The following is a 22,858-nucleotide window of genomic DNA, read 5'->3' as shown; positions in this document are numbered from 1 at the left end:
TTCAGAACTGCTTTTAATGTGTGATTGTTTGTTTTTGTTTTCTTTCTTATCAGGGTCCGAGTGACTCAAAAGTCCCTATTTATTTGTTTTACCTGTATTTTAGCTATTCTTATTTATTTATTTTTAGCTTTTAGGATGTTTTAATTATGTGAAGTGTCTTTGAGTATTATGAAAAGCGCTATATAAATTAAATGCATTATTATTATTATTATTACCTGAGAAGTTTGTTTGTTTTGTTTGCTCCTTGACTTTCTATTTAGTTTTGTTCTGTTTGTCTATGCGTTGTGTAAAGCGTCTTTGAGTGTCTAGAAAAGCGCTATATGAATTCAAAGTATTATTATTAAAGGTCAGATTGACCAGGTCCGTCGCTGTGGCCCTAGAATCATCGTGACACGTGGTAGGAAGATTGTTTTGCCACTATAAAAGATCTCTCATCGTTCAGGTCCGCATCTAACCTGCACTGGCAATTAAGGAGTTCCCAGAAATACACGACAAAGCCATGCATGAAATTGTAACGCATTCATGCATAAAATATTGTCGGTGATGGTGTGGCTCAAGGGTAAAGTTGTGTCAGAGTGGGTTTGTGAGACTCTTGAGTAATACATACCGACTGGTCCAGACCCGTTTTGCAGAGACATATCAGAACTGCTCTGCAGGCCACCTGAGGACGCACGCACACACACACACACACGCACACACACACACACACACACACACACACACACACACACAGTTATATTTGCCTTCTGTCCCACCAGTTTGTGCTCTCAAACCACCGACACGTATCCAACGTAACTAGTGCTAAATTTGACCACGTCCCTCACTGGAAGGAAAACAATTCACATATACAGTAAGCCCCTTTAGGACAACGTGCGATTAAGAGGTCGAGGATTTTAAAGTCATTATTCCTGCGGGAACTACCACGGTCCTAATTGCCTGCTGTAATTTGTGGTCACAGTTGTTGCTCCTCCCATAATCTTAAATACCCTCCAGACAAAAAGTGAACCTCTCAATTTACATACACAAATTGTTGTGTTTCCTATGGTTCAGTGTCATCGGTTACCTGCCTTCCCCCGGAACATTGAGCGCACACACACACGCACACACCTGTGTTCCCGGTGCTGGGAGGTCTTTGCGGAGGGTTCATGATTCTGTGGAGGTGTGTGTGAGGCGAGGAGAGGATCCCACTGTCGGCCAGAGCTGCCGTGGCTGCAGCAAGAGCTTGGGAGGTCGCTTCTCCTCCTCCTCCTCCTCCTCCTCCTCCTCCTGCACCGGGGCTGTACGTCATGCTTTGCATGAAGTTCTGCTGTGGAGGGCCCGTGGACTGGAAAGGGAGTGAAAGATTAGAAACAACTCAATCACTGATCTCGATCAATACCCAGAAACTATACATTTTTTTAAGAATTAGCCAGAATCTGTTTTGGTCTTTTTATTTTGCCTTCTTGTGTTCGTTTGACCGGGTACCAAAAGGCCAAGTATACGATCAACTACTGACCGACATACATGCAACATGTTGTGCTATAGAAACTGAAAGAAAGGGAGGAAGAATCCCAATCAAAACCAATAGGATTTTAGATCCAGTGGGGAAGCTGGCAATGGGTTACATACAGTGTCTTAACGGACGTCCGGTATTAATAAGCAAGGCTTACAAGGGGTGTTTTTTTTTGGCATAACTCACAATTTTATGACTCTTCATCATGTTGTCGAACTCTTCATTGATCTTCTTGTACTTCTCCTCAGTGTGGGGGGCGAGGACGTAGGAGGCGTCAGCATCAGGGCTGTCACAGCCTCTGTGCTCCTTCTTGTTCAGGGCCTGCGGGTGAGAAGAACACAGGGGAGAGCCGTAGTGATTAAAATTGGTATTGGTAAACAACATCAATAGCTCCTTGGCACAGCTTCCAGTGGCCTGTAGTTGACATTCATTATGAAACCGCATTTCCCCCAGAGAAGGTGGTGAGCTGACTACTGAGAGCAGAGAGCACTTCGTAAATCACCATACGGCAGTTTGTTGTGAAAATGATTTGCATATCCGTTTGAAATCTTAGAATTAGAATGTACAGAAAACCTACGGCTTCGAAAGACAAGGATTCTGTGTTTTTCCTCACAAAGTCACATCATATTTTCCGATTACTTTCCCTCATTGCATTGGAAATGAAAATGTAGTTTCTGTAGTTGGTTATGGGCCTTTCTGCAAACAACATGTGGGTAACGCTTTATGATAACTACACAGCATTAGTTACGTATGAGTAAACACTTAATTTGTCATTTATAAAGCATTGTTCCAACATTAACACTCATTAGTATGCAATTCATAAACACAGTTATACAGGTTTTATTCTTGATTAATAAACTTGACTATTATGCATTTCATGAATGGTTTTTCCAAAGTGTTACCAAAATGTGTTCTTTCAGTTGTTTTCTGCTACTTGTTTATATCAAAATATATATTTTAAAGGATAAACTAATAATCAAGTATTCAATCATTCATGTATCTACCTTCCTCACCTATCTACCAACCTTCCTTCCTTCCTACGTACCTACTTCACAAATGTACAAAGAATCCAGCTGACCAGTTTAATCTTTCAAACATTACTTGTTGGGTATACAGTATAATAATATCTGTACACATCACAAGCTGAGGTTTTGCAGAACACAGACTGTTTATGGTTGTGGTTGCTCCTCGTCTAAAATGCGGTCAAAGAGAAGGAAGGAAAACCAACCGCTATCAAGAATGGAAACCATAATAATAATAATAATAATAATAACCACAGCACACAGATACTTCCCAAACACTGCACTTGCAGCAATGTACATTATAATGTACATTGCTGCAAGTCTGTCAGCGAAATCCTGCTGACTTCTTTACTGCGATTCTCAATACAGTTAAAACACATTTTCACCATCTGGTAAAATCAACGTTCAAAAAAAGGTTGCGTGGCGTTTGGCTCATTACAAATTATTCCCATTTTGTTTAGAAAAATGTTTCCAATCCTATTCAATATTTTGAGATTCAGTATAAAAAGTGGCCTACACTCTCAAATTCAATGTTCAATTGGCGTCTGCTTCATGTTTTGCATGTTCAGTAGCAGAGCAGCTGCATTCATGCTTGAGCCAAATATCATCTGCCCACGCGGAGCATATATTCTTCTTCTTCTCTCGAGTGTTGCACACAATAACGGTAGTCGTCCTCTAGAGAGACGCTGCTCCACATCACAGACTTACTCATTTATATTCACAGCAGCCTTTCCGACCCACTGGACTGGAGTAAGCAGATATTTTCTTTTATAGCGAACCCGAAACAACTTTGGGTTTGTTCGGCTGTTTAAAGATGCGTAGGGCGGACAGACAGGGAAATCAAAGGCGAAACGTCGGGTGTTAATCTATCCCCGAGCACCGCAGAGATGAAGCCTTCAAATGAGATGCATTAGCACAAACAAATCTGCCGAGGATCGACTTACCGCCAGCGGTACAGCTGGGACAAAATGTCCACACCGCTGCAGTCCTGGTGGAGACTAGAATTACGGCCTCGCTGTGTGCCTGCGCCGACCAGTCCAGTTGCAGTTTGCAACACGCCATTTTATCCTATTCAACATTTGTGTGAAGTTGTCATAATTAGCATACTAGCTTTTAAGTCGAGCCCCAAAAAAAACCCCCAAAAAACGGTCATCAATGTATGTCATCATGAAAGGTATAGAAACACTCCATTTAAAATATGGGAGTGTAGAACGGAGGAGAACTGCAAAGTCTGATAACATCTTTCACGTTGCACTCACCATTGTTGATATAACAAATATTACCGCAGTTAAGTCCAAAGAGAGGAACGCACATTCATGTACGAAAAACCAAAAGGTTTGTAATTCAACATGTGTCATGTATCATCAACGTTACAAGAAACATACGTTCCTGGTGTTGTTCAGGTGGTTTAGAAAGATCAGGGTGGTTTAGAACATGGACGGATGAATTGACAGACGTTAATGTAAAGCACCTGGACTTCGGTACAGGGGTCGCTGTGATCAAAAATCAAATCATACCGGCATCACGCGAGCCCGCGAGATGACATCACTTCTCTGGTATCCGCCCTCTCGTCTCTGCTCCTCATTACATTACACGTCATAGCGTGAAAAGGAGCGTCCGGCACACCAGCCAGCTGACTGCCTGTCCACCACATGTCCTCTGCATTCCCAGACACTGGTAGTTATTAGGAGCTTTAAAAGCACACACTTGCGAGTCTATTTTCATCGCGGGCCTGAAACTACATTCAACAACAACTGGTGATCCCTTAGAGAAGTCACATGCTCAATTCAATGGCTGGTTATTTCCACGCACACACACACACACACACACACACACACACACACACACACACACACACACACACACACACACACACACTCGTAAACATCAAGCCGGCCAATTTGAATTAGGACACATGCAGTGTTTGTTTGGCTCGTTCAACTCAGGACAAGCTTTCCCTGAAGCTGCCGTTAGACCGGTTTCATCTCATTTTGGGCAGCCGTGCCAGCATTATTTATTATTCAGGTAGCAAAAGAATTACAAATCAGTAGTTTAAACATTCTGTCGATTTAAAAATGACAAACATTTTGACACACGAGGTGAAGGGGAAGAGACTATATATTTTGAACAGCGAATAGAAAATCACAGCGAGCTTTATCGCAGGTAATCGTCACCTGTATTGAGATGTCACACACGGCGTCTGCTGAGACTGGAATGTGTCGGTATAAACAAGAAGCACTAAAATGTATGTCTGTATGTCTCATGTGAGAATACGTTTAGGATTACGCTCCGACGGTGACTTTTACAACAGGAAAAAGATGGCAGATTGCAGTCACCACTTGCAAAAGCCCTGCAAGAACACTGTAAACAATACAGTAAGTTGATACGGCTCCAGAGCAAAATGCAGCATTCCAGCGTTGGTATTCATCGCAATATGACTCAGCGATCCTTATGAATGACGTGAGGAGAATTGAGCCAGTTCATGACAGACGGAAAGGTTTTGTTTGCTCGGCATCAGAAGCGTGTTACCCCGCGCTCATTCTCTGATTCAGCTTCACCTTTTTGCCCAAAAGCGAGGGAAGAGGACAGCTGTTACTAGTCATGTGATCCCACCAGCGTCTTTAAATGTCCCACACCCTTCTCAGGCAGCTTCAAATGTGTCTTTGAATATTGGGGGGCGGGGACACACGGCTCCGATTTAAAGCAGAACGGACAGCGGGACAGTAAGAGGGCACGGGGGAGGGGGAGGGGGGGGGGGGGGGGGCACAACGTAGTCCCAGGAGAGAAGGGTCTATACGGTTGGAGTGGCCACCGGGCTATATGTGGCCCCACAGATGCTGGTTTGAAACCCCTGCGTCACGTCTGGGCACCGACGACTATCCTAAAGTGTCTGCTCGAGGATCTGAGGGTGCGCGTCTCCTTATCATCTTGAATGTCAAAGGGGGCTTTAGTGGATCTCCACAGGCATGTGGATCACGGCCACCACGAGTCACGAGGCCGAGAACCGTTGAGCATCTTAACATGTGAGGGCGATGTCTTGTTGCTGTTGGGGCTGCATCAAAGATAAAATGCCCCCCCCCCCTCTTTTTCCCTGGAGAGTCTTTTGCAGTTGGGAGATTGCCCTATGGGCTAAGAATAGGGAAGGCACAGGAGTGTTTGAGTTGTGAATCAACACATCTGTGGCAGAAAAGCTCACACTAGTTCAAACTCCAGGTCCAAACAGTTTGTCTTTTGTAAATGAAACATCCCATCATATTTGACTTCCAAATATGAAATCCAAATCGACCGCTCTGCCGTATGCCACAGAGTCAGGTTTCAGTGTTCGTAGTGTTCTCTTTCTGTTATGGTTCTCATTTGTCTCCGGGCCGTGCAGGCTGAAATGACTGCACCGCATACCTTGGACGGCCGCTCTGTTGTTGCTGAAACTCAACTCGGCTGCAACACAAACCTGTCTCATTATTATGGCAAAATTAATCCGTCAGTGAGGTCGGCTGACCAGTTGACTGACTTTGTAGTTCTTTCAGCTGGCAGAGCGTCATCGTAAAAAAAAAAAAAAAAAAGGGGAAAAAAAGAGTCTTCCTGGCATCCGCCTTCGTTTAAGGTTGACGTTACTCTATTATCTCCTCAGTATGGACGTAGATCTGTAGTGGGTATTTCAACAAGTCAACCTGAAATTAGAATTCAGTTTTCCTAATAAAAAAAAAAAAGTAATATCAATTGTCATACATTTCTGCCAACATCTCATCAATGTAAATCTGAATCTATCTCACATTTAAAACAATGTATTATCAATCTCGTTCCCCCAATCTGAAACACAGGTAGCTGAACGAATCTCTGCCTGTCTGACCGACATCTCTCAGTGGATGTCCGCACACCACCGGAAAATTAACCCGGACAAGAATGAACTTCTTCTCCTTCCAGGAAAAGGCTCTCCCACCCACGACCTGACTATTAACTTCAACAACTCAGTGTTGGCTCCGACTCCGACTGCCAGGAACCTCGGTGTGACACTCGACAGTCAACTCTCCAAGACTGCCAACATTACCGCAACAACACGCTCCTGTAGGTACATACTGTACAACATCAGGGGAATACGACCCCTTCTCACTCAGAAGGTCTCACAGGTTCTGGTCCAGGCTCTGGTCATCTCACGGATAGACTACTGTAACTCCCTCCTGGCAGGTCTACCTGCTAATGCCATTCGAACTCTACAGCTCATCCAGAATGCAGCTGCTCGACTGGTCTTCAACCTCCCGAAATTTACCCACACTACTCCGCTCCTCCGCGACCTTCACTGGTTACCGGTGGCCGCCCGCATCCGCTTCAAAACATTGGTACTTGCGTACCGTGCTGTGAACAGATCGGGTCCGGTCTACATCCAGGACATGGTCAAACCGTACACCCCACCTCGTTCACTTCGCTTGGCTTCTGCCAATCGGCTTGTAGCTCCGTCACTTTAAGCTAAACACTCAACAAAATCACGACTGTTTGCTGTCCTGGCTCCTCATTGGTGGAACGAGCTCCCCATTGACATCAGGACAGCAGAAAGTCTCTACACCTTCCGTCGCAAACTAAAAACACATCTTTTTCGACTATACCTTGAATAGGGAAGGTAGAGCCGTAGTAGCACTCTAGTAGCACTTAAATGGCTCTTACTGATAGCACTTTGTAGTTTAACACTTTAGTAGCGTTTAACACTTTAGTAGCACTTAAATGGCTCTTACTGATAGCACTTTGTAGTTTAACTTTATTGAAGAAATTGTACTCGCTTGATTCTTGTAGTTCTGAGTTTGGACTCATGGTTTAATGCACTTATTGTAAGTCGCTTTGGATAAAAGTGTCAGCTAAATGACATGTAATGTAATGTAATGTAATCAATGGAGTTGTATAGAACTGTGGAAGTGAAATATAAAGAGAAAGGATCCCGGATATAAAATAAACCCACTCTTGTAAACCCAGTGTATTAATAAGTGTATTTACCCAAATGTCAAACTATTCCTTCAGAACACTAATGGTGGACCGCTATGTGGGCGTGTTGGAAAGGAAGAAAGCTGCACACAGTGGTCAGTAACAAACTACGACGGCTGTGTTAACGGTCTTCATTGACTCTCACATGTCAGTCAGCCGCTGCCACGGGAAAGGTCCATCCATTGTTGCCATATGAGGAAAATTCAAATTTAAAATTTGTCTTTTAAAAGAAACCCGCCAAACAAAGTTAAGAGATACAGCGTATGCTGGATGTGGAAGCCTGCCTTTGTGCGATGACAATACTTGCAGGCTGTTTGGGTGTTTGTGGCACAGAGATCATCATCAGCCCACATCCTGTTCCGTCAAACAACGACAATGAATCCAAAGAAGCTTTCGGCCGGTCCACCAGGACCCAGAGGGGGTATTACTTTACACATAGTCAAATTTCAGACGTGAATGTTGCAAATGGACCGACCGATATGTAAAAGATCAATCTCTCACGTTCCTGGCTTTGTTTTAACCAGCTTGACTGTCTGCGTTGATTCACGTGTGGGGAAAAAAAAACAAATAAGGGCTCGGGGCAGGCAAATCGAGCCGGGTTAATGGCTTACAGAGTCGACACAGGTGTCTGCTTGTGGGCTATTAGAGCAGGAGGACCGACACGACGATGCCATTCAGAATCATTATGGCCGATGTTAATGATGCATGTTACCAGCCTCTACCACTACTACCGCTACATCTAAGAGGATGCATTCACAGCATTTAACAGCTGTGGTCTTTGTAGAGGCTTTACTGGTTCACGTGCATGTACTTGTTCATCCCTGAATCTGTAATGGCTTCAGCTGTTTGTTTTTGTTTTTGTTTGCAGTACTAGAACCATCTTATTCCAATGAGAAACAATGTTATATTTAATTGTGATGGTTGCGTTTGACTTTGGTAAGTGAGAGGACACTGAGGCGCCTTTCAGGAGGGGGAAAGAGGCCTTTAAAAAATAAACAGTTTGGGAAGTTTAGCTTCCTTTACGTTTGTGTGTGTGTGTGTGTGTGTGTGTAAATTACAGCACAAATTACAGCAGGCAATTAGGACCGTGGGAGTTCCCGCAGGAATAATGACTAGCAAATGCAATTTTAGAATCGTCAAACCTCCTAATCACATGTTGTCCTAAAGGGGCTTATATGTGAATTGTTTTCCTTCCAGTGAGGGACTGCATACGTGGTCAAATTTAGCACCCGTTACGTTGGAAACGTGCGTGCGTGCGTGAGAGAGAGAGAAAGACGGCAGAGGGACTCCTATCAATGCCCTAGGCATTTATTTGCTCTTCTGGACAATCAAATGAGAACAACTATTAAATATCATATCATTTCTACCATTTCGGAAAAATTAAAGAAAGACAGGTGGTTGAATGCAATGCATGTTTGCATTTAGTCATTTAGCTGGCACTCACAACACTATTTACACAGAGTGCAACAGCAGAGTTGGTTTCAATAGACCACCCACCTAAAGTAAAGAGGACAAATGGAGTTCACATCTTCTCTCCGAACACAGACCGGGTGAACCATCATTTGTCAGGTCACAGCAGCTTTCCCATGACAACTCTAGCACTGACATCATGACGAGTGATGGAGAAGAGCACTTGAGCTAAAACACACTGCCACTCACCTCGACTATGTCACAGTTGGTTCTGCTCTCGTGGGGTTCGTTGTACTCGGTGTACTTCAGCAGGACTTTGTCCATGTCGGTGCTGGCATACTGGAACAGCTTGTTGGAGCTGTTGAAGATGATGAGGGCGATTTCACAGTCACACAGGACGCTCAGCTCGTAGGCCTTCTTCATCAGACCGAACTTCCTCTTCATGAAAGTCACCTAGAAAGACAGAAACCGAGGATCAATGGAGTTCTCTTGCAACACCTGCTCCGTTCCTTTGACATAAAAGGACGAGGGAAACACTAGGTTGGGATCTTTGCAGAGTCAGACAACTTAGTCCTTGTTCAGGGGCAGATTTTGGACAGACAAAGACAAGCAGTTCACATGCAAAAAGAACAAAATGGATGAGCAAAACATAGTTTAACAACTAATTGCTTTTTAAAAGCCTTTTGAAACCAGAATATATATATATATATATATATATATATATATATATATATATATATATATGTATGTATATGTATGTATATATATATACAAAACATTTGATCAAAACAAACAAACAAACAAGGTAATTATAACGTTAATGCACTTCCACAACCTACCGAAAACTACCAAACAAAGATTCAACATTACTACTTTTTCATGGCCAGAACTCAGTGTAAAAGGGAGCGGTGAGCTGGATTCATAACACGAGACCAATCGAGAGCATCATCACGAAGCGGAATGTGCCAAGATAACCGCTCAGTCCCGATTGTCTCGTTTTCACAATCGTTGCAAGCAAAGTCCTAATTGAATTTAACATTTGTTTTAACACCCAGCCCTATTTCAGGCATTCGGCGGCGCCCGCTGCTCCTACCCAGAACAACTGATAATGAACCAATTAACACAGCGGAAGCACGAGTTGCTGACACTAAATCGACTGACACCGTGATACACAGTCAGTTGCTGACAGAACCAACCGTGTCGTGTAGAGAGATAAGAAAAGTGACTCCAAATGTCCCTCCGTCACACTGTGAGTGGCAGGAGGAGGAGGGAGGACGTGGAAGGAGGGGTTTTGCACAAAAAAAAAATGGTGCCAACAACCTGGAAATAGGCTTCAACTTGAATGGCACCAATTTAGTTGGTGGGTGCGACCGGGTGGGTTAAGCAACGGAGTAATGTTTCCCCTCCATTATTGATTACTATCAGCGTTGATCATAATCATATTTGTTGAAAGTCCACATACTGTCAGTAAAAGGTCAGAGATGGAAACCCCCCCCCAAAAAAAACTTTTGTATATGTTGTATTGTGACATTTAAAATGAAACCGCCATGTTCCTCGAAATAAAATGCACCTCCTCCAAAAGGAAGCAGCGCACAGATCTCGTTTCATTTCCGTGCGCAGCCGAGTTATCTGTATTTATCTGTGTATGTGCTCCTTCCATCATGATCATGGCCTCTGCTGACTCATGTCCTCACGTAGAAGCTGCCTTCACACCTTCTCACACCTCCAAGACGTCCGTTGATGAAGTGTAGAAGAGGGTTGCTTCTTCAATATTGCCAACACAAAACATAAATACTAATAGGGACTATAATTGGCCCTGAAATGACTGACACATCAGTCATTTCAGTCATTTAACTTGCTCAGTAATATGCAAGTTTATACTCTATCAGCATTTGATTGAGGAAAAAGCCTCATATGCCTTATATGTTTCAGTCTTTCCAAAAGTTTGAGTTATGGGTAAATTATCCTATAACCACAATTTAAGGGTGAAGAAGAAGAAAAAAAAGCGGAGATACACAGAGAGGAAATTGTTGGGTTGAATGTGTGGAACCTGGTGCTATATTATGTACTGTCATGGATGATTGTTGATGACCTTTTGATATTCTTTAATGCTCATTGTGCAGCACAAATTCCCAGAGGGACAATAAAGACTTAATTCATTGATTACAGCGGTCTCGACTTCCAGCCCAACTTGGAGGCTTTTACCCAGGGAACTGTGAACAGTACCATTATATGCATGATAGGCTAGCACTGTGGCTTTTTATATTTCATAGCACAGAAAGCCACATAGAGACAGACATGTGCTGTTGACAAGTGGTTTAGTCTCCTATACTGATCATAACAGTATATTTTCCTCAAAATACGGTCACATTTTGTCTCCAGTGCAGTTTAATCTGTTTTCAAAAAAGTGTCCTTTGAGCTCCTGCAACGTTGCATGTTCTAGCTATGGAGCGAAGATGGCGTCCGCTTGCCAACAAAGTTCATGTTCAACCGAGCAGAACATTTGCTCTAATGCCAGAAGCGTTAATAATAAGCTGAATAAAAGCTGCATCTCATTACAGTAACTAGATTAGATGATAGCGGGAGAATGGACGCCCCAGTTCTCGCTATAATTTTTTCTTCTTTTTTTACAGTTACCTCTTAAATTGTGTTTTTCAACAATGTTCATTATTTCTCGAGCAAGTATATTTCTATGAAACGAGATAACAAAGAACCACTTTGTTCCTCTTTTAGAATATATGTATGACTGCAGATAGCCGGTATACCGCTGGCGCATCTTTCTACTGTCATTATTGCATATTCTGCATGGTGTGTAATAATGCGATAGTAGAAAAAGAGGAAAAGCAACTGAACACACTTGATGCGCTTGAAAGATAAAACAAGAACACGAGCCAACTTCCCAAAATAGAGAGCAAGGAGCTAAATACAGCCGGCTCCAGCGATGCACACCCGACAGCTAAAGCAGTGTCTATCTAAAAAGGCTTGTGCCAAGACAACCAAACATCAAATATAGACATCATCCCAGATATTTATTTTTCAGCCACATCCCTATTTCCAGCGCGTGAGCCTTCCTTCCAGACAGGCTGGTATTTGTTGTGCTGTTGGGGTTGATATATATAGAGGAGACAGACAGAGAGGGATTCCAGTGGGCAGCAGTGTGGCTGCGCACGGAGACTGTGAGGAGAGAAGGCCACTGTGTGTCCCGAGCGCTGACCCACCCTGCTAATGACAGGGTGCCGCCCGGACCCAGCTAACCCCAAATTACTGCCCTTGCCACCAGCTGTGACCGCTGTACTCTCACAAGTAAAGCGGCTCAGAGGGATCTCTGGGAGTTCTTCAGATTGAAACCAAAGGGGGCGTCCACAAAAGGCTCTTGAGGGATTCCTTTGAGAAGTGTTCATGAACCTGCCAATACTAAATCTAGTCATATCTACGTGATATTTGGTCTTTCTACAACTATTTGCGCTGTGAAGATATAATGGAAGAAGAGAATGAAGTCTGTCTCTCTCACTTACTTACTGTCTCTCTCTCTGTGCGTGTTGTAATCCGAGCTACTCGTGCTTTGTTAACAAAGCATTCAAGTGCATGTGAGTCTCCGTCCCACTGGCTAGCTAACGGCTGCCGCTCTGCACTGCGCTCGTACGGGAGTTACCACCGATATCATCGGGGAAGCATAGCGCCCACCCTTCTGTTCCACTCCAGGTTAACACTGTTAGCTCTGTCAGCACTGTTAGGGTTATTGGCACTGTTAATGCTGTTAGCACTGTTAGCTACTAGCCCATGTTGATAGCCCTTCAAAAGCAATGGATTCGCTCTGAATTCCGTATTGAGCACCTTCAAACACAGTGATGTCTTTTACCCAAGGGCGTGTTGTGCCAAAAACAAACAAGGCATAATTCTTCCATAGGGGATGCACTCCTTAAATGGGTTATAGAGTGAGAGCTGACAGCACCTTTAACAATTAACGGGGTTCAGCAAGGCGACAATAACCCGTTAGGTTCGGCTGTGAATACGTATACACCTAAGATGTAAAATGAGAAGGCAGGACAGCGAGAAGAAAAGACTGACCTGTCGGTTCCTCTCATCCACAATCCGGGTGATCTGGATCTTTTTCCTCCCCATTGCCAAAAAACAACTTCCTCCAACAGCCGAAGACGAATATCAGTGGGCTCCGGGTGACGAGGCAATCCTTAACACATAGTTCCACTGTCAACTCTGTTACTCCGGTATCAGTTTGGCATGGCTTGCTGAAAAAGAGCGAGATGGAGACAGGGTCAAGCAGTGGCACAAACAGCTCAGCAAGGACATTGAAATGCTTGCACAAATCCTATGGTGCATGTTCACAAGAGCGTCACCTCCACAAAAAGGTCAGAGATCCATTGCACCAAGAGAGAAGTACTTTGGCAGAACATCTGTGCACTGTTGGCTGGACTTAACTACACAGACTGTCCTTATAGGTTAAGACAGGCATATGAATACAGCGCATTTATACAGTTTAAGTATATTTTTACTGTTTGTTGGAGGCATTTATTTACTCTGTACAAACATGCAACCGACATGAACACATTTGTTCTCTGTGTCAGCTTGGCTGGACCTGATGGATCCTTCTCCCAAAGAGTCTTCAAGCTTTCTTCACGTTTGTGCCGGGAAGGGTGAAGACATCAGCTGCTTCATTGACAGCAAGGAGCTCCAGCAGGAGGGCACAGAGTGCGCCAAGGTTCACCGACTAACCAGCAGGACTTAAAGTCCAGCAACAAAGACTCGATCTCTTCCAGGTTCCCCACCCACCAACGCAAAACCAAGCCAAAAAAGTGCTGCTGCCAGCGTTTGACCCAGCACGTCTTCACAGCAGAGTGCAGGAGTGCTATTCCTTTTCATTCTTCACAGTCGTTTCCAAACTCCTTTTGGCTTCAGAAGTCTTTCGCTTTGGAATTTAGTCGCTGACCATTGGATTTACATTTAAACACATCAAGAAAGACTCAAAAGCATGCATACAGAGGAAAAACCACAAGAGTTAAATCTAGTGCATCTACTTTCTTCACACACACCTCGTCTCGCTGGCTCCAAACTCTCCTCCACAGCAACACTCCTTCTCGTGCACCAACATGAATATTCAGCCCTGCAGTCTTGAGTGAACTCGCCTCTGTTCTCCTGCTTTCTCCTCCTGAAGGAGTGCCCACCTGCCTTGCTGTGTCCCTCCTCTCCTCAGCCTCAGCGTTTCTGAGCCCTGCCTTACCCCAGAGCTCCTTAGCTCTTTCCTAATCTCATCTGATCTGGGAGGAGGCAGCGAGTGAGGCGAAGCCTGGCTTTATCCTAACCCTCTCTGGATTACTGCAGCATGTGGATCCCGGAGCATGAGACACTGCAGATCCAGTTCACAGGGTTGGGAGGAATGCATTTGTCATGTGCAAATGGAAATGTATTGGTGATTATTTGCTGATTGAAACAACCTCTATATTAGATTTAAAAAACAAACAAAGTGATTGAGTGCCAGTCACTCAAATTCCCTATAGCGCAGATGCATGAGGAATAAATCAAATTAAATTCCATGTTGATTTGAAATGCATTTAAAACCTAGTCGTTTTTGAGTTATTGTGTAAAAGATTTCAGTTGAAAATATAGCCCCCATAAATGTATTTTTTTTCTTCTTCCTTGAGGTTAATGGCAATTGGTTTGCAAGATGCTGCACGCTATCCTCTCTCACCCTTCCAGTTCACCACCAGCCCAGATCCCAGCTGACCCTGCCAAGTCAGTTCAGGGCACACACTGCAAAGACAAAGACTCCTTACATATTTGGGATTTAAAGGTCACGAGGGTTTATCGGTTTTACAATCTGGATGATTTGATGGCAAGACACAAATATTTTCAAAAGGAGAAAAAATAAGTGCTTTGCACCACAATGAGAAACGAGACATTTCTTGCAGCGTGTGTTCTTAAGTGACGGTTAAATTTCATTGCCTTGTTATATTGCTCAGTTTGAATCCGCTAAGTCCTTGTATCCAGCATTGTAACATCTATACTGCTTTCTAGGAACATCTATGTAAGGCAGAAGGTGTTTTCTAGCACTTGTGTGACATACTGATAGGGGTGTCATAACTAAGTATTGAGAATAGTGTGTTGATCTGCTGGCTTAAGCAATAATCTGTGTGAAACATTTTGAATCAGAATAATCTAAATGAATCAAAACCACTCTCGTCTGCCAGGATTGCAAAGCTGAAACTGACTGACACTAGGCTGTTACTGCTGCCAATGCCAGTATCAAATATTAAGGCTACTACTGCTTATGTCACTACTTAATGTATTTTTTTGCAGTGCCGATGACATTAAGCCTTTAGAACATCTACCAGTTTGTCAACAGTGAAGCGATCTAGTGTCCTCGTGCTGTCCTATGACTGCTATGTGATTTGTAATGTTGGTGAGAAATAGGACCTTGAATACAAACTACATGCAGTACAATTAAAATACAAATTAACCAACTCTTAATAGCCAACTTTCTCTCTTTGGCGATGCATCTCTGTCTCAGGTTTCAGAGTGTTGTGGAGCCAGTTCTACGTTTACATTTCACATGACGAGTTGTCCCTGATCAATGCAGATGTAATATGTTACGATGGCAGAAACTCTATCTCGCTGACGTAAAAATCCATACAACCTACGGGATGAGCCAACGGGCTGCAGCAACCAGCACCCGCACAAACATATTCAAGGCTGAGCAATGTATTGTCATTTCATTGCTTCCAAAACATATTGAGTCCACCGTTAGCAATTTTCAAGCATCTGTGTAGCGCTTTGGAATAAAACAATTCACCACTGAACTCAAAAGCCTGAAACACAAGCTACATATGCATCACATGACTGCATGAATCTGTAGGATTTTCCTTTAATTACACTCTGTATTATATATTATTGATAGGTCCCCAGCTCCTAAACTAAAATCTATTTTAAATGATGGTATCCAAACGTTATTATTCTGGATATTTAGTATTCAGGAACACAAAAAACTACATTTATTTGGCCTGAAAAATGATCAGACATCTATCAATCTATATTTGCCTCTGACCTTTTCAACGCCACTCTTTAACTTCAAAATGCACACCCCCCGCATCTCTGGATGTATTCTTTACAAGAAGTGCTAAGGCCCCCGAGCGAACCTCACAGCCAAACGCTCGTCTCTTCATCTCACCCATGAAATCCAATTCCTGCGGATCTTTGGAAGCGTGACCATGCTTTGTGAGAGTGTGAAACACACTTTTCCAAGGTTGGATTGCACAGGACTTCATATCTGTTATGCCTCTACAATAGCTGAATGTCACTTATTGTCATTTCGGTAAATGGAGCTGGGTTTCCATCTCACATTTGATATTGTACATGAGTACATCGTGAAATAATTATCAAGCTCACGTGATCATAAGGCATGGTTACGGCAGGCTTCAAGCAACAGTGCAAAAATGATTGCTGACTAATTTATGGAGTGTGTTTTTTTTCCTTTTCATCTCTATTCAATATCTTAGACTTTCAATTTGAGAGGACGCCTCATTGGTTTCACATCCATTTGTTATGCTCAAAGCCCTCTCGCACTCTAACAGCCCCCCGCTTGCACTTGGATTTTTCAAATGAAAGACTACGCTCTTAAATAAAGATAGGAGAGAAAAGAAAGCCCCGTACTAATTTATATATTGCGAAACTATAATGAAAGCCAACTAGTCATGGCGCGGGTTACATGCATGTCATCATTCTTATCCTATTCAGTTGTGTGAAATTTCCATAATAAGCATATGCCTTCTTGAACAATGGCAGTTCTTAGGAATTAAGAATACCAACCACAAATACCAACACTTCCGCAACTCCGGCATCCGTCATTAAGTATTAAAGTGTTACCTTTAAAACTCAGGCAATTGTTATTCAGTTAATCGTTCGGAAACTCTGACATTGAGCCCTCACTCGTGTTTGCGTGCCTGTACACACTCACAGTACCAAGCATTTTATCTCTTAGCATCCAGTGTGCAAGAGAGCCAGAGACCCTATAACACTGCCCAGATGACACCAATAAACATCAATAAGGGAAAAAATTAACAAATTGTAAAAAAAACCATCATGAGCATTAATTAACAACCTCCCTCCCATCCTCCTCCCTTAACTTTGTCTCGTGTAAAGAATAAACAGTCAGAGCAGCTGAAGGTTAAACCATGCTGGGCCTTAACAGCGCCAGGTTGTTTTTGGTACAAAGCAGCACAGAGTAATTGGCAGCCCTTTCATCCCTCCTCCTCATTAAAGACCATGGGTTCATCTCTAATTGCGTTGACCCCACCGTGACCTCTGCTCCAGTCCCTCCAACAGGGAATCGATGAGGCGTCAAGCTGCTGCTACCCAGCACACACCACTAGGTAAACACACAGTCTTCTGCCACCAGCAGAATAAAGGAACCACTGTCTCGGTGTGCAAGCCTGAGCATCATTTTGGTTCGCTTGATTGTTGAACCGGGCCTGGTCGTCACCACGGAAACAGCCATGGTGACATTCACGGCCATTTGATGGCAGATGAGAGCGTTTTCTGTTCCATGCCTGTTTGCAGAAATGTTCGTGACTGATGACACCGATTACATTCCTTATTCACGCCTCTACCTTCCCTGCAGCTTTGCTCATCTCCTTGCTCTCCCTTTTTGCTCAATCTTGCCCTTCTTCCCCGAGCATCTTATTTGCATCGTTTCCATCAGCAGGGCGAGCGAGCTCGAGGCATAACTAAGTGGACTGATAGAAGATTCTTCTCCCCCGGACATTCTTTGAAGTTCTCATAAGTGGAGTTTTATAAAAGTTCTTCAGGGAACTTAGCCATGGTAAACAGGCAGGCTCTGTTGTGGACCTGCTCCCCGAGGGAGATCAGGCTTGTTTACTGTCTGAAGTGTTTAATACTTCCCTGTTTAGAGTAGCACTCAGTGTGCCGACCCTCCCCACACGCCCAGTTGTGAATACGAGTTTTCTTTGATGTCAGGAAAGCGAGTGACAATTTATGTAAAGACGTAATGGAGTTACAGCTACTTAAAAGAAGCCGCGATGAAATTAGCATTTTTCTCATGCAAATGATGCTCCGCCACAATACACAATCTTTGGCAAAGCGTAAGTTAACGCACACGTGAAAAAACCAGCAAAGACAACTGCGAATGAGTCTCCTCGTACCTCTGACCAATGACAAAACCTGAGGTTCAGGTAAAGTCAATCTTGAAACGTTCCGCTTTTCTTTCTTTTCGACGGCTTACTGTGTCTTTCATGGCGAGACAGGGGCGAGGACGCCAAGTGCTGCTGTGATTATTTCATCACCCACAGTCAGTCAGGCTCGCCTCTAGTGTCATGCAGCCGGAGTATCGACGCTGGCCTCTGCTGCTTTGCAGGTCACTGAGCTAATGACTTTTTTTTTGCTTGAAATTTATTAATTAAACTCATCTCCCTCCACCAGCAGTTACGGCGCATTTAATGGCGGGCTGAAGGCCAGGGAGATTAGATGACTTAAAGTGTCATCTGCCATGCCCACCCGACTCAGTTAGCAAACTAAGATGCTGTGTCAAGTAGGAGCCACTGAAAGGAGATGCGAGCGTAGAAAAGGCTGCGCGAAAGTGTGCATTAACATCCGGCCACGACGACGGGACAAAACAAACGCAAACAAATGAGTGAATTTGAACTCCACAAGGCCGTAGCTTCAGGTCGGCAGTTATCCAGCGTGCTGCGTTCACACTCTCCCAGCCTTGTAAAAAACTCCACGGCAGCAGTCGACTCATTTAATTACTGGCCCGCTGTGATGTCATTTCATTATTGTGTTGCTTTTTATGACAGTGGCAGTGGGATAAGATTTTCCTGTCTCAACAAAGAGACGCTGATGTCATGCCTGCAACACAGATGGAAACACAAGCTGCCCTGTAAAAATAGGGCTCGGCTTCCATACGCTCTGTGCCGTTCGTGAAAACACTAATTGGTCTTCAGCTGAACTGCCAATACAGACACAAAGAGTCCATTTTTGCATCCTTGCCCTCGTCATGCTACGCCGCAAAGCTATCAGCGGTGATACTGAGGCGGAGTGATCTCAGACTGAAGTTGTGTGTGACACTGTCCTGGTTAAAAGTCTCCTTTCCAAACTGTAATCATGAAGCATGTAATAGAATAATATTTAAAACAGTCGAAAGAGGCCTGCAGCTTAAATGGACCAATTTAATTTAATTACAAAAATAAACGGCTTCCAAACAATTCCATGACAAAGACCCCCCAAAGACACGCTCACATTTAGGTTGTCGACTTCAAGCCAATTTAACATTTTGTGTATTCCTGGCCAAGATCCTAATACAAATCTCACATATTCAGAGAATAAACAGCATATTTCTTTGGAGAAATCAGTAAAGAAATAGATATTATTCTAGGAAGTAAAATCCCTGATCAGAATGGTTACTCCTAAAAAAAAAACTATCATTGACCAGCTTCATTTCATCAAGCATTAACACTATCGGGGAAACAAGGAAGCCAAAATAAACGTCATTAAATCATTTAAAAAGACAGAATTATAGTGCAAGCAAACCCGAGCTGAACTCTTTGAGACATAAAAGACACATGGTTCTCCAGGAACGCAGTGAACCTGGGACCAAGATTCACCCAGCGTGCCAGATGGGTCTATAAATCATACTGAACTGAAGCTTGATAATATAGAGTTGCAAAGTGGGAGGAGCTATTTCTGGCACCCTTGATTTCGAAAGTAAGTGAGTCTGATTCATCCAAAATCTGCAGCTCCTCTTATTCTTGCAGACTATTCAGCTCACTGTTTAGTTGTCTGGCTACAACGTTACTTTCTGGATTAAGTCTCAACGCTATCATAGCGTCATTCTTTTAACCGGGCAAGCAGCTGTTTTCATCTGCACACACGACCTGCTCGGCACCAAACGCAAAAAAAAAAAAGCTTACGGGTTTTTATCAATTCATGGTCAACTTTTGGTTGAATTCAGCATCACGATGGCGTGTTTCGCTCCCAACTGCAGCGTTTTCGGATTCACAACGGCTCTGATTTGTGTCGCTGAGAGCAGAGTTGCAATAATTACACCTGGTGGCCATGTTTGTTTATCGTTTCAACTTCAATCACATTCGTTCAACTTTAGCTCCACCGCATATTCTTTTGCCCTGGTCGTGTGTCCTTGCACCCTGGGGGTCCTGGGCGAGAAACACTGCTCTACCGGAGTTTGGGAACATTCGTCTTTTCGAGGTATAAATGACATAGATTTACAGTCTTCTCTGCTGCTCTCTGCTCAGTGAAGATGAGTTCGCAGAGCCACACAGCTTCATCACTGAAACGTATCTCCAGCCTTTTGATCTACTAAGTGGTATTATAATGAATTCTTTAACATTTCTGTTTGTTCCTGCTCTCATTGAAATTCTGTGCTTTCAGCAAAGTAATACCATCCTTTTAATGTTGTGAAGCAATGGAAAGCAGATCTGAGGCCTCTATCCTGAGGGTCTATCGGGCAATTTCCTATCCCCCACCCTGAACACACACACACACACACACACACACACACACACACACACACACACACACACAACTCTTTTTCAAGATGGGATATGTACAGGACAAGTAGAGTTCAGTTGGAAACATTATTCAAGTCGTTCAAGTATCAGTGGTGTTTACAGAGTATCAAGAAATGCTCCTTGCAAGAGATTTCAGAATTGGTTATGAATTTGTTAGCAGCTGGTAGAGCTGACTTCACTGAGGAGGAATTATGAAGCCGTGTGCATTTACTCAGTTATTTCTCTTTCACCGAGTTGCTGGCATGAGGAGAGATATTACATCTGGGAACAGCTGGCTCACCTGGGATTAAGGCGTATAATTGCTGAAAGCCCATGTGTGAGCGCACACTGGGCGCTTCTGTGGGAAATTAACATCTGCATGAACAGCCAGGCCACAGCAAGGCAAGCTGACTTCAATTTGTAGACAGATTGTTATTGACACGATATGAATTATTACCTGACCTTAATTTACAATACCAATACTCACATATTTAAGTAACGAGCTACAGAAAAGAGCTGCAGTTAATCAGCGACCAACATATCATTCAGATCCTTTTTTTCTCTCTAAAAGATGGCACAAGTCTTAAAATAACACAACCAGAGAATGAAAGCCATCTTAAGTTGTACAAAATCATAATGATGTCAAAACTGTATTTGAGGATATTTAAAAGGGTCCTACCCCATTATTTGGGATTGTATGCAGACCTAATAGTGGGATCGGTTACAAGGACATTCATGTTTAGAATAATTTCTCATTTTATTTGTTCTCAGAGTCGGAAGTGTTCAAAGTTTACCAGCGTTAACATAAGCTAACGAAGTCTGTGGAAGTTGCTGTTATAACCTAGTCCTCAACTCGGCAGGGAGGGAGAGCGTCTCCATGTACAGCCAGCTTTAATGAAGTGTTGGCACCACTACGAACAGAGTCAGGACTCTGAGCAGACCCAAACCACTCTCCGGTCTGGACCCTGTGTCTGCAAATCAACACTGAGTTTAATTAAGCCAAGCCACGCTTCCATTGACCCAACATTACTGTTTAACTTGGCAGGGCAGAGGGGAAACCTGTTTACCGTGAGCAACAAAGGCAGTTGTATACGACTGCGGGGGAGTAGTTTGCAAGGCTAATATTTAGAAATTGGTTCATTTGATTTCTGTATTTCTTGAGTGTAATTTTGCATCAAATGTGCGGGTGTGGGTGGCCCAGCGGTCAGACGGCAGGCATCCAGAGGGTTTGGCAGGTTTGGAAGGATCAGCTCAGGCCTGATTACTCAAGTCCAATACATTAGGAGCTCTTCCAGAAAACAAAAGGAGAGGAGAGGAACCGCCAACTTTGCTAGAAGGTATTGCTCAACACAATAAACGTGATTGCAATTGTACCTCCCTACCAAGAAACACATAAAATAACTTTTATATTCCCCCTGACCCCTCAACCCTCTCTGCAAGTCATTTGAATCAGGTTAACCGGAGTATCACGATGCAGTCCTGAACACTTCCGTAAATAGTCTGTGCTGGGCTCACTGTAGCTTATTTGTAGCAATTGACTGGAATTGTGGTTTTATGACATTAAAAATCAAATAGTTTTGATTATAAGTGATTGCTGTCCACAAGCAAGGAGAAAAGATATGGCCCAAGTAAAGCCAGAAATCAATAAAAACTTTTTTGGCATTGGGTGACAGACACAGGTTGTGATTTTGTAAGAGCTGCTGCAAGAAATGTAAGACAGGAATGAGTGCATTCATAAATAGGTATTACCTGAAAGTGTTTGGTATGTGCTCTGGCAGCACAGGGGAGACAATTGTACAGACAGCAAGTCCTCTTTTAGCTCTCAGATTCTGAAAGTAAAAAACAACAAAAAGCCTCAGTTACCCAACGTATTTCTTTTCATTTTCAAGTACAGTAAAAAGTATACATGTATTTGTATAACTGCAAGACATTGATTGTTTTTGAATAAAAGGAAAGTGATCAAGAACCGTTTGTGTGAAGACCATCCGGGATGAAGGAAGCCATATTAGTGGGTGTGATGACACAATCAGTGAAAAAAAACCCAAACAAAAAAGATTTTTCCCAAACTGATATTATGATGCCTGTATGAACACATCAAAAAGAAGGGGAGGGGGGGGGGGGGGGGGGGGGGAGGATCTTCCATGAGTGTCCTTGTAAAAAAAAACAACAACTTGAAGATTGAAATGCAGCAGACAGAACTAATGAGCCTCCGCTGTTCCGTAATCGCATCAGTCTGGATGTTAGCATCAGCACAGGCAGGTAACGAGCGCACAACAACAAGCCTCCCGCAGCAAGAAGAGTCATCTCAACCGCTCATCTGCTCTGCCCTGCGTTATGCGGCATGTCAGGAAATGCATTAGTCGGCACAGGAGCAGCCCGCGTTGGCTTGTGCCCCGCTGAAACGGGCCATGTAATGCCTAGAAAAAACAGAGTCA

At 43.4% G+C, this 22,858-nt stretch overlaps 1 protein-coding gene across 2 annotated transcripts in view; it reads right to left on the bottom strand.

The window, feature by feature from the left end:
- LOC117750187 (myocyte-specific enhancer factor 2A-like) overlaps positions 1–22,858 on the bottom strand; it is a 34,476-nt gene that overhangs the window by 7,442 nt on the left and 4,176 nt on the right. Inside the window, exons 2-7 of one of the 2 annotated variants that reach the window (XM_034561239.1) lie at positions 22,173–22,252; positions 12,961–13,139; positions 9,142–9,345; positions 1,679–1,813; positions 1,108–1,324; positions 608–661 (exon numbers count right to left, since the gene is read on the bottom strand). In XM_034561239.1, coding sequence (XP_034417130.1) covers positions 608–661; positions 1,108–1,324; positions 1,679–1,813; positions 9,142–9,345; positions 12,961–13,014 — 664 coding nt within the window. In that variant the 5' untranslated portion in view covers positions 13,015–13,139; positions 22,173–22,252. The remainder of the gene's footprint in view (positions 1–607; positions 662–1,107; positions 1,325–1,678; positions 1,814–9,141; positions 9,346–12,960; positions 13,140–22,172; positions 22,253–22,858) is intronic. The other variant, XM_034561247.1, reaches the window with a different exon arrangement.

Source organism: Cyclopterus lumpus, chromosome 3 (genome assembly GCF_009769545.1).
Source record: "Cyclopterus lumpus isolate fCycLum1 chromosome 3, fCycLum1.pri, whole genome shotgun sequence".
NCBI classification, from domain to species: Eukaryota; Metazoa; Chordata; class Actinopteri; order Perciformes; family Cyclopteridae; genus Cyclopterus; species Cyclopterus lumpus.
Note: the sequence above shows the minus strand (reverse complement) of the source record. Positions and strands in the feature narration are given on the sequence as shown.